Source organism: Eurypyga helias, unplaced genomic scaffold (assembly GCF_000690775.1).
Source record: "Eurypyga helias isolate BGI_N326 unplaced genomic scaffold, ASM69077v1 scaffold33464, whole genome shotgun sequence".
Lineage (NCBI taxonomy): Eukaryota > Metazoa > Chordata > Aves > Eurypygiformes > Eurypygidae > Eurypyga > Eurypyga helias.
Window position 1 is genome coordinate 1 of NW_010248682.1, and position 11,457 is coordinate 11,457.

Consider the following 11,457-nt stretch of genomic DNA (forward strand, 5'->3'; position numbering starts at 1 on the left):
CCGGAGTTAAACCACGACAGCATAGAAGAGAGGAATGTAAAATTTATGATGTGAAAAATACCCACTTCCTTTTTCTCTTATGTAAACATATATGTAAACACTATGTTTTTTTACCACTACATCAGCAACCAGTTTTCAGAAGGCAGAAAGTGTTCATTCTCACAAAAGAATACCATTTGCAGCCAATCTCCTCCACCTCTGAAATTCAGCAGAGATTGCTGGGTCTTGTTCCCAGAACCTGGATTATCGATATAGATTTATTTTACAAAATGGGACTAAAATGAAGACAATACACCAACTTGGAAATCCAAGTACAGTGTCACAGGCCCTGATAATTATTCATGCTCTCTAGGAAAGATTTTCTCAGGAGCTTTTGCCTTACCTTCATAGCTGCTCTTAATTCTTCAGCATCAAACTGGGCTGGAGTTTTGAGCAGAGCCACAACAACATCTTCCAGGTGGCTTTTCAGAACTTTTTTCAAGGCTTCTTCCAAACTCTGTGACAGGAAGAACAAGAAACACACTAAGCTAGTGAACAGTAAAAAGCTGTTCAAAAATTAAGTCTGATCTCTGATGAATCTTAGTATACATCATTCCTTTAGCTACTAGAAAGAATTATGAAGCCCCGCTTGAATTTTTTAATTTGTCACCTTTATATTAGCCAAAGTGTCAGTATTAGTCAAAATACTTCTTCAATAAGTATTCAGGATTGCTTTCATGCATTGCAGTTCAGCCACATTCACCCAATTACACCATCAGAAGACAAAATAGGCTGCTTGTGTTTTAGAAGAACATGAGATTATATTGCTGTTATGATTATGACCAAGTTGCTCATCTGGATAACATTTTAATTCATCCATGTGTTGCATAAAGGATACATAGTTTTAAACAGAAACTCTGTGAACACGCTGTAATATTTCTCTACAAAAAACTGCTATTCCTGAAGTTAAGATTTGGGCTATATTCTAATTTGACCCAAATTTAAGTTGAAAAAGAAAAAACAACTTATTCATTCTGCCTTCTATCTGGAAATGGTCGGTACTCTATTTTATTAAATTAAAAGTTACAGTCCTGTTCTCCACCAAGTATGAGTCAAGGCTGTGGCTGTAAGAGTGAGAAGGTCAGCTTGCTTTGCTGGGATACCTAAACCAACAAGACTGTTTCAGAAGCAAGCATTATGTCCACAGTTAGTTCCGTTCTGCTTTTGATGGTGTGTAAGGAACTAGGATATCTAATAATACAACAACTTCCAGTGCCTTTGAAGCTGTATTTTAATAGATGTCTTTAAAAAATATAATTGCAAGGATAAAGCTTCCTCTGAGGGGGAAGAGGTCTGTGAAAACCACAAGTGCAGTTTCCTGATCAAAAACAGGAAATCTAGGTTAAAATGAGATATTAGACTTATTTTCTATGTTGGCCATTAAAAGTTACACTTAGAGTTACAAACAAAACAAATCAAAAGAATGACTTTCTAAGGAAAAAATGTTCAGTAACTCTGGTATGTCAATAGTGCAATTGTAATTTCAATTTATAGTTACAGGTTCAGCTGGAGAAAATCTGGTTTAGTGGAAAGTAAGAGCAATTAAAATATTTTCCAGAAACATGCAGGAATTCCCAAGCTTCTCAGTTCCAAGAACTAGCGGTTTTACCACTCGAGGTAGAAGAACACTGCCTTCTGTACACCTATTTCATAATAGTGTTGGTATACTTGCATAATAGCTTCATGGTTCTACAGATTTCCTAGCCTGTTTAGTATTGTCTCTGAACTTAAATATTCAGCGGGATGCCTCCAAGTCCCCTTTTCCACCTCTCCCTTTCTCTCAGCAGACTGTCTCCCATGTGGCTGTGAAATCTTTGCATTCACAGCCATTTAGTGATTTAAAGGATCTCTCAGGCATTCAAAATCTCAAAAGTTAGAACTTCAGTTCTAAAGTGGCTGCTTTATTCAAAGGGTCAGCACTGGCAATATTGTTACAGGGCATTATCATTCTGTCATGGTTTTCACAAACTACAGATTAACTTTTTGTTCTATGAAGATAAAGCTATTTGCACCGAGCAAGGAGCAACGTTGATATTGTGAGTGTAGATTTAAGGTTGGCTTCAATATACTTTACCTTTCCCTTAGCTTGCTGATAAGCAGCTTTGATCTGCTGACGCTGAGCATTTGTTCTTTTAGTCAAGATGTCAATTATGGTGGCTTCATCCACACCTATTAATCAGCAAACAACGTATTTAATGTATTAGAAATATTATAGGTGTCTATATTTCATAATTTAGTCAAATAATAATTTTTATATTTTATTATTTACTTTATATCATACTTCGATTTCTTGACATGGTAAGTTTCACCAAAGGAAAAACTGTAAACATCTAATGACTTAGAATTAATGATGTAGTGAAGAAACCCAATAAGTACATTCTCATAGAAGACAGAAACCTGTATTTCTATAACTTCAAATAGAAAGCCTAAAATTGTTCTGAGTGCAGAACTTAACACTACAGAATAACTACAAAAAAAATAGCATGCATACTCATTTAATCTCATTAAGTCAAATTGAAAAAAGCTTTCAAAGTACAGGCAAAATGTAAAATATGAGTTTCATTTAAAAAGAGAAGCACAATGGAAGCATAGATTACATTATCAGCATATTCACTGCCTCTTGCAGGGATTTCATGGAAGTCAAACAAAAAAAAGTATGGTATGTTATAATTATTTTATTTTATAGAAATTAAATTTTACAACCCTTCCTTCACCATATTCAAGGACTTTAATGTAGTATTAAAGCCTTAAATTGCAATACAACATCAGGATATCAAAGAGTTGATATTTCTTACTAAGTGGCATAATTTAATGTATTACCAAGCTTTTAACAGCAGAGGCACCTCTCCTGCTTATCATTGCCTCTCACACTGATATTTTATTCAGTCCTATTCTCAAAATTTCCTAAGGAAGAGTCCTAAAGTAGCAGGTTAAATATTACTCCTCTTACCCTTCACAGTAATAGCTTTGTCCAAAGCAACAACATCAGCTGATGGATCAAAGCTAGGGTAGGTCTGTACTCCAGGGCCACCTTTTGAACTTTTCTGCAGAGGAAAAATAAAACAAAAACCAATTGCTCTTTCCAAATAATAGTTTTACAAAGAAACAATTTTATGTTCCTAAATAAACTGTGTGTTTGGCATTGCCTATTATAGGACTATCAAGGAACATAAGTAATTTTTGTAACTACAGAGAACTGAACAGACTCACTGATAGATAGGCATTGGATATATTCCTTTCACACCTCATATTAAACAGAAAGTACTTTATATATTGTTTTAGCACCTGAAGACCTGTTTCTCAGAGTTGGATCCACAGGAAAACACTTAAATGTCATGTTAGTCAATTATGTCCAAATTTTAAAAGCTCTAACACCACAATTAAATCCTACAGGCACTGCCAGCAAAGTGCTTCTAATTTCCTTGCTCATCTTATGCAAATTGACCATGCATCACATTAAGTGACCTTTCAGCTGAGTCATATTTAAGGCCACAATCACTTCTTGCATGCAATATCTCAGGGAAGAGTTTGATTGTAATCCTACAAGGAAGTGGAGAACTGTTACCCAACTTCTTTAAACATGAGACATAAGCCACACTTTCTTCACGGGCATTATCTACTGGCTGCCTTTGGTGAATCCACTCCTAGATGGGCACTCCCTAGTCCATGTCTAAAGTGCTCTGGGGTTAACCAGGGAGGATGAATTCTACTATGTGACAGATTACATGGTTTGCTCTAAGTCAGCAACATGACAAATCAAGTTACTGGTAGGGCCTATAAATGAACAGCACTACATCACTGATAGCATACTTGTTACCATATTTTACAGACGTTATGAAATGCCCCGAGATACTTGGATTAAATATTTATAGAAAATTTCCCTTGGTGTGATATATGGTGTGCTGATGAGGGTTTTTTAATTAAAACAAAACAAAACAAACCAAAACAAAACCAAAACCAACCAAAAACACCACAGTAGTTTAGCTAAACTTTTCAGAATCACCTATACCCTTTTTCTTGTTTGAACAACTCACTATTTTAAGTTTTTTTAAGTCCTTTGCCACTGAAGTTGAATAGCACAATGACAAATGGCCAGGTCTTGAAGATACGTGATTTACATACAGCATTCTGTATTGATTTGTGTACATTTCTAATGTCTGATTATTAAATATTAAACTCCCTTCACAATCATATCACTAGTTGTATGAGAGCAGAGGGACTTGATACTTTAAATACTTGTTTTTATACTTCTTAAAAAAATCACTGTGACTTGTGTGATGAGTCAACGGAGGAGTGGGACTGGTTTGCTGTCTGCTTCCCAGGCACACTGGGTTAGTCTTTGTATTCTGGTTTCCACGGCAAACTTATCTACTAACAATAAAAAACTGTCTGTAACCAACACAATCAAAATGACTCAGGACTCTGGGAGTGCAAAGGGGATGGGATGGTGGAGCCAAAGTTTTATGCACAAAATATTGTGGAATCAAAATTACAAAATCCACAAAGGTCTAGAGCAGAAAACTTTATTTGCTGAAATTTCCCTTCTATGTTCAATTTTTTTCAAGATGAATGTTTTTTCGGGATCTCCTTTAACTTCACAGTGTGCCACTTTACATTGTTGACAGACATTTCAATATCTTAATCAACTTCATTATCACAAAGATTCTCCAAGTCATCCTACTGCAATACCTCCAGACTTCTCACCACCATAACCCTCCATTCTAATCTGTATCAGTACTGATCATCCAAGATGTTTTATTGCATACTATAACTGTTTCCACTGTAAACGCAACATACAATATGAAAAGCAGGGCATGTACTAGTGACTCTTGTTCTTCCTTTACATTCCTGGGCTCTAACTCACAGCCTCCTGTACGTCAGCCTAAGACTCCCTGTTTTTCTCATGTACGTCATCTGAGCATATTCTCACGCATTCACACACCTAAGCATCAGATTAGTACTTTCAAAAAGATAACTTGAGTGGATCAGTGATTGGCTACTGGGAATTATAATTTCATTGCAGTAACTAGATCTGCGTAGGAACTGATAACCAGACTGATATGTGCAAATAAGAGTAATATTTCACCTGTTGCAGATTTACTAGGTTATTCGATTATATTAGATTATATGCTGCAATACAATTGGGTACCAGTTCTAATTATCTGGAGTTTTGCCATTAGTTTTCTTCACTCTGAGAGTATGAAAGACAGTTGGTGGCCTATACCTTTAAAAGACTTCTAAAAGTACTTGAAAATAAGCATGATGCTCTCGGAAGATGTTAATACTTACAATACATTCAAATTTCCATGAACCACGCCTGTTTCAGAAATTCTGATACTAGAGTCATGTTGGCTGAGTTTCTGGGAAGAGATGTATCAAGTTACAAACAATTTTCACCATTTTCAGTCCCAATGCAACTCCAGGTTTCCCACTCCCAAAATTCTTTCTCTTAAACTATGGTAATTGGTCTGTGCTATTAGAAGAAATTAACTTTTGTTTATGTTTGGCAGGTACTTGCATAAATTTTAGATCAGAACTAGAACAGTAAACTAGTTGGAGTATTTTCTTATTTACTACGGAAATACCTAAGCATTAGTGTTGACTTACAGATGAAAATTACCACAAACAAATTAAAGTCTGTCTTTTCCTATTTGTTAAGGCAACAACAACGGTCACTTATCTAAGTGAATACTTGATTCTGTTCAAATTCAGTGGTAAACAAAAATTTTTGTCCAATGATTTACTGAGATTAGAGTTCTTGGTGTTAAGACAAAACACATTCTCTTGTTAAATATATTCTCACGTAACTGCTTTGACTATCCCCTTGCTCAGGAAGACAAGTAAAATTGAACAGTTTTACAGCCACTGTTCTTTATTTCTTACATATTTCCTCCAATTTCTGCAAAAGAATAGAAAATTAGCCATTTGAGAAAGGGAAAAAAGGTAATTTTTACTTTTTACCATTCAAAATTAAAATCAGCCCAGCTTTTCTGTAAGAAACCACGCAGAATGGAAAAAAAAAAAAAAAGAGCAGTGGTGATGTGTTTTGGCACTGACTACCTGTAATTAATGATTAATGAATATGTTGCTTCATAAAAGCTTTGGTGCGAGGAATATTCTGTTTGTTAACAGAAAGAGTGAAGGAACAAATAGCAAAAATCAATGTTTTATTAAATAACATCTTTTTGGTCTGCTCAAAACAGTGTTGTGTGTATTTTTCCCTTCCATAGCCAACTTTAGGGAAGGCTTGGTTTTAAAGCATACGTGTAAACAATACACTAAAGATAATGTTGCTGGGTAAACTGTGTTGTTTTTGAATCGTGTGAAGAGACAAGATGCAGTCTCCGGGCTTGAGGTACAAGTCATGTAATTTAGACCATATACACTATATATAGAGTATAAAACCCAGTAGTTGTTCATGCTTATTTGCCTTGTTTATGTTTATTTAAGCCTTGTGTCTCATAGGATGGGCAAAGAGCAGTCATTTAAAGTGACATACACCTCCTAGGACCAAGCAGTGTAGCTACAGCCCAGCTGCTTCTTTCCCTTGCTGCCGAACTGTAAAACTTACTTCCATGTTCAGTTGCCAAGAAAGTGGCAGCTACCTCCCACAACCCTCCTGCAGCCCAGCTCCACCCTTCCCTCCCTTCTCCAAGGCAGGAACCACCTACACTCCCTCTTCCTCAGAAAACTCTTGCTTTTGTGCCCTTCCCTCAGCCTTGAGGGCACAAAATTCAGCTCTACCTGTGCTGCTAGAAAAACTGAAACTGACTCTGAATCTGCATTTATATATTACTTAAATTAGGTCTCATCCAGATAAATAATATTCAGAATATTGTGTAAGTTGTCAGAATCAACTTTTACACACGTCATCTATTTATGGTTGGAAAAGAATATTTAATTAAGCATACTTATTTACTTAATAGGATGCTATTAAAACAGTATTTTATCAAACTGTTATAGAGACTCCTGTACCCTTCCTGTATGGACATAGTATATGAGGCCAGATGAAGTGCTATAGTATATAAAGTTCTGCTGCCTTTTATAACAGCACGCATAAAGGCCATATGCAGCAGGACGAAAACTTTTTAAAGTCTCCATACTAGGCACGATGAGTCACCAATGGTGACATGTACAGATATGTATATCAAATTACAGATTCACTGAGAGTGAATTGTTTAAGAATAAAGATTCAGTCTCACAAGCACCAGATCTGAGAAGATGTGGGACCAAAACTGTGTTATGGTTGATAGAGTAATATTTCTCAGGAATAAAGTTGGTAGAGCTGGCTCCAGAGAGAACTGCTATCATCTCCATTTCTTCTGCCTCTCCCCACTTCCATTCTTCATACCCAGCTCTAGAGGTTTGGCTCCTCTTGGGGATGACAAGCAGAGTGCTGCTAGCCTACACTGTGTTAGATTTATTAAGCTTCTAAACATTTATGTCTATCCTTATATAAATAAGAGATACAGTATAAGAATTCTGCACCTTAAAAATGAAGTCTTTTTTCTTCCTTTTTAAATAAAGACACTTTGGCATGCAGATCCACCAGTTTCCAACTAGTAAAAAAATAATGTAATTTTAACAGAAGTTAAAGTAGGTGATCGCTCTCAAGTGGAGCTAAAGACCTTATTCTGCTTGAATTGGATCAGAAAGTTAAAAAACCACCCTAAATATAAAGCGGTTTGCCTGTTTTATAAGAAGCTATGTCTAAGAATAAAAAAGAAGACTGGAATTTAGGAAGACAGCCAGCCCCCTGACCGACTAGATGTCTTTCCCAATGCTTTGCCTCACGACACTCTAACATGCAAACAGCTCATGTAAACAATAACTAGATCCATGATGGATAAATTCAGTCAAAACTTTATTTTAATTTAGTATGAAAAGGACTGGGAGAAGTGATAGTGTTCTGCAGTGTATTTTCCTTTACTGTTGAGCAAAGTCTATGAACAGGGACACAAAAAAATATATGTACCTACATATATTAATGCAAACAGAAGGTACCAAAGAAAAGTGTGACACTTCTTTTTCTGGTTAGTCCATACCAAATACATAGTTAAGAGTTATTCTTTTGGATAAAATATTGTCCAAACCATGTGTCCCACTTCCCAAACTGGAATGTGTAGTCATCCCATTTAAAAGGAAAGGATAAAGAAATTAAAATGTCTCCGTTTGAAAAATACTGTGATTTCTATGTATTTTATCATTTACATTTGGAATTATCAACATTGCAACTGGAATAAAAAATCAGAGATCCAGACGGAAAGCCCTAACTGTTTCTTCGAAAGAATTACTGCAATCTTGCTTTCTGTCTGGCTCAGGGTTGCCAGAAGCAGCACCCTTGAACTGGACAAATGCACATTTTAGAAATCTTTGAAAAATTACTCAAGATATATTGAAAATATTTAAAGACATAATCTAGACTTTTCCAGTACAGTCTGTGTCAAATTACACCGTTTCTCCATGCTTATTTAACCATACCACGCACCATATCAGATATATGATCTCAGGCTACTGTCCAGTGGTAGACCTTGATGTAAATTATGGTCATTACACCCTATCAGAAAAACAGGCAGTAGATCTAACATAATAATTTATTTTACAATGAGAAAGTCTACTGAATATGAATGGAAACATCAGAGGGAAAAACACTCTCATCTTTGGAAAATTCAGTGGAAAGTTTTAGCAGAACAAACACCAGATGATACAGCCCTTTTGTGGCTTTGCCCAAGTTCTTAGTCACAAAACCCGGGTTTAGCTCTTATATTTCTCAAAAATTCCTTTGGCTCTTTCCATCATTTTCATGAACAAATACCCCTCTACAGTCCCAAAGCAGCAAACTGTTGTTGAAGTAAAAACAGCTGTTTCTTCTCTGAAGTTTCCATACAAAGCATATTAATTTCCCAGAAACTCCAGTTTTACTGCAGATTTCTACAGCATCCTACTACAAAGGCAAAGAGAAAGCATAGGAAACAGTCAACTCCAGATAAGCTTGCTTTTAATCTTTTAACTTTTTTGTTGTTTTTTGGGGGTTTTTTTAATTCTTTACATGCATTAAATAAAACCAGGAATTGTCCAAGCCCTTCTGCGTAAATTAAATGTTCCAAAATGAAAGAATTTCTCCTGCCCCCACCCACCTTTCCCCGTACCAGAAAATCCAGCCCACAGAAAATTGCACAAAGTCACTTGACAAATTCAGCGTACAGTTCTTAAATCTGTCAGGTCTACAGAGAGCACCAAAGAACTAAAAAAAACCCTACCTTCTTCCTTACAAATAGCACGTTCCAGGGCAGCACAGTCCAGAGTAAGAGAGCAGAGAGCTCGTGATGCTTTTATAGCACTGTGCAAGGGACTCCACCTAGCAACCAGCATGTTTGCACAGCCCAAGCAACTGGCTGCAATTTGCAACAGCTCAATCTGGGTACATTCCAAAACACAGAACCACACACACACAAAAGTCATTGCGAAACAATGTGCAGGAGAAAGCAGGAACAGATTTCAGAAGGGAAAAGGCAACGAATGTGTATGCCCTGGTAGCTCTCCTCCCCTGCCATGACCACATCTCTCACTGTAATAAATTGCCATAAATCCTTAAGGATCATAAGATTAAAATGTTAAAAAACTAAACTTGAGATACTCCTTTCACATTTTGACATGTCCAAAACTGCTTCAAAGTGAATATATTAAGATATAACTTGCTTAGTGAAACTTTGAGGGAAAAAAGAGTGGAGAAGAGTTGTGGCTTCCACGTTTCACTGAGCTCTGGTAGCTCTACTTCTGCACATGAGTCCATGGCAGAAATGGTTCAGGAATAAAACCCATCTAAAATTTAATAACAATACTTTTTTTTTTTTTCCCCCTAAAGGAAACACCTGGAAACTGGCAGGCTTAATAGAAGGGCAATAACTGGCACCTACATAATTAGGAAGAAGTTGTAACATTCAGATTAACTCTTAAATTCAAAGTGAGAGTGGGTTGCACAAGATGAGGGATTTTGCCAGTCTGCTAGGAGTGGTTTTCTGCAAGCACTTCCTCATGAAGCTGAGAAAACACATTTTCCAGAGCACGTCCGGCACAGCACTACACAGAATATCACAAACATCTTAGATTGGCTTGGAACATGATAACCTCAGAAATACCACTTCCTGAAATATTTACAACTAGCTGATTTGCCTCCCAGCTGACAGTTGTTCTGCTTTCTGCTGGCCTGGACATGCTGCAACACACTGGTACCTCCAAAAATGAGGAAGTATGGGTGACCTGCCTCTCCTGATCATACACAAAATGCAGTCTGCCTTTGAAACCCAAGCATAGCAACTAATAAAACGGGGAGGAAGGGGAACAGACTGCTCGATAACATTGGACGGGACACCTGCAAATTCCTCAAATGTAGCACATTTCTTCCTATGTTTAAAATAGATCACTAGAAACTGTTATAGCCCTAAAGGTGTACCACCAAAAAGATTTGTTTGTGAGTGCTGGTGTCATCTCAAGATCAGCATAGCCATGGGATTCTTCATCCCAACGGGCCAAGGGAAGAGCCCCCAGTAGTGCTGTGGGAGGAAGTGGGCAGGTCACCTCAGCCCTGAGACCTGCCTTCAGCTGCAGCCCCAGCACTCCATCCCCACCTGAGCCACTGTCCTGCTGCCTTGCAGCCAGGCTGCGACTAGTCCTTGGACCTGGGCTGGGCCCAACTGCAGTCTGATGTCCCACTCCCATCTCCATCCCCAGGGAGGTTCCCTCCTGCGGGAGGGGCTACCCCCATTGCACCCTGGCTCTTCTGCTCCTGACTGGGGTGAGGGGACAGGAGGCACTGCCAGGCCCTGACTTGCCAACCCCCATGACACTCCCCCACCCCACTCCTGGCCCCCAGGGAGCCTCCAGGTCCCCTGACTCTCTGACAACAATTTTCCCCTGCGTGTTGTTCTTTCCCTTTTTCCCAAGCATTTCAAATGTTATTTAAAAAGGTATTTGAGATATTTTCAGTAAGCTGAATAATTGAAGGGACCTACCAGCTGACAGTGATATTGTGAGCAAGTTGTCAGGTTTTATTTGCTTTCGTTTATTTAATTATGATGTGAGAAGTTCAGGTTACTCCTGCCTTTTTGACCTTCTCCATGTCAGTACAACACTACCAGTCTTATTTCACTGGTGTTGGATGTTGGCCAAAAGCTCTCTTAACACTCTTTTTCTGAGTCTGTTTCCCTTTTTTACTAATGAGCATGGGTAATTACAATCCGTTTATATGGAAAAGCTGGAAATCCGTGCATATCCCTGATGCACCAAGCTGAGTCTTTTGAAGTACTGAAATAACCTAGAAAGCTGGGTTACACAAGCTCACAGCATCTTTTTAAGTTTTTAGCATTTTCTCAGAAAAAAAAAAAAAAAAGCACAGCAGCATTTACTGCAGGCCAACAA

The 11,457-nt window shown here is 37.6% G+C and overlaps 1 protein-coding gene across 1 annotated transcript; it reads right to left on the minus strand.

Moving 5' to 3' along the window:
• Positions 1-382: 382 nt before the first annotated feature.
• Positions 383-3,083, minus strand: LOC104509269 (annexin A1; the record flags this gene model as incomplete). The annotated part of the gene is made up of 3 exons (XM_010151149.1): positions 383-496; positions 2,114-2,208; positions 2,990-3,083. Coding segments are annotated over 3 exons (303 nt in total), but the record flags the coding sequence as incomplete, so codon positions are not given.
• Positions 3,084-11,457: the final 8,374 nt, after the last annotated feature.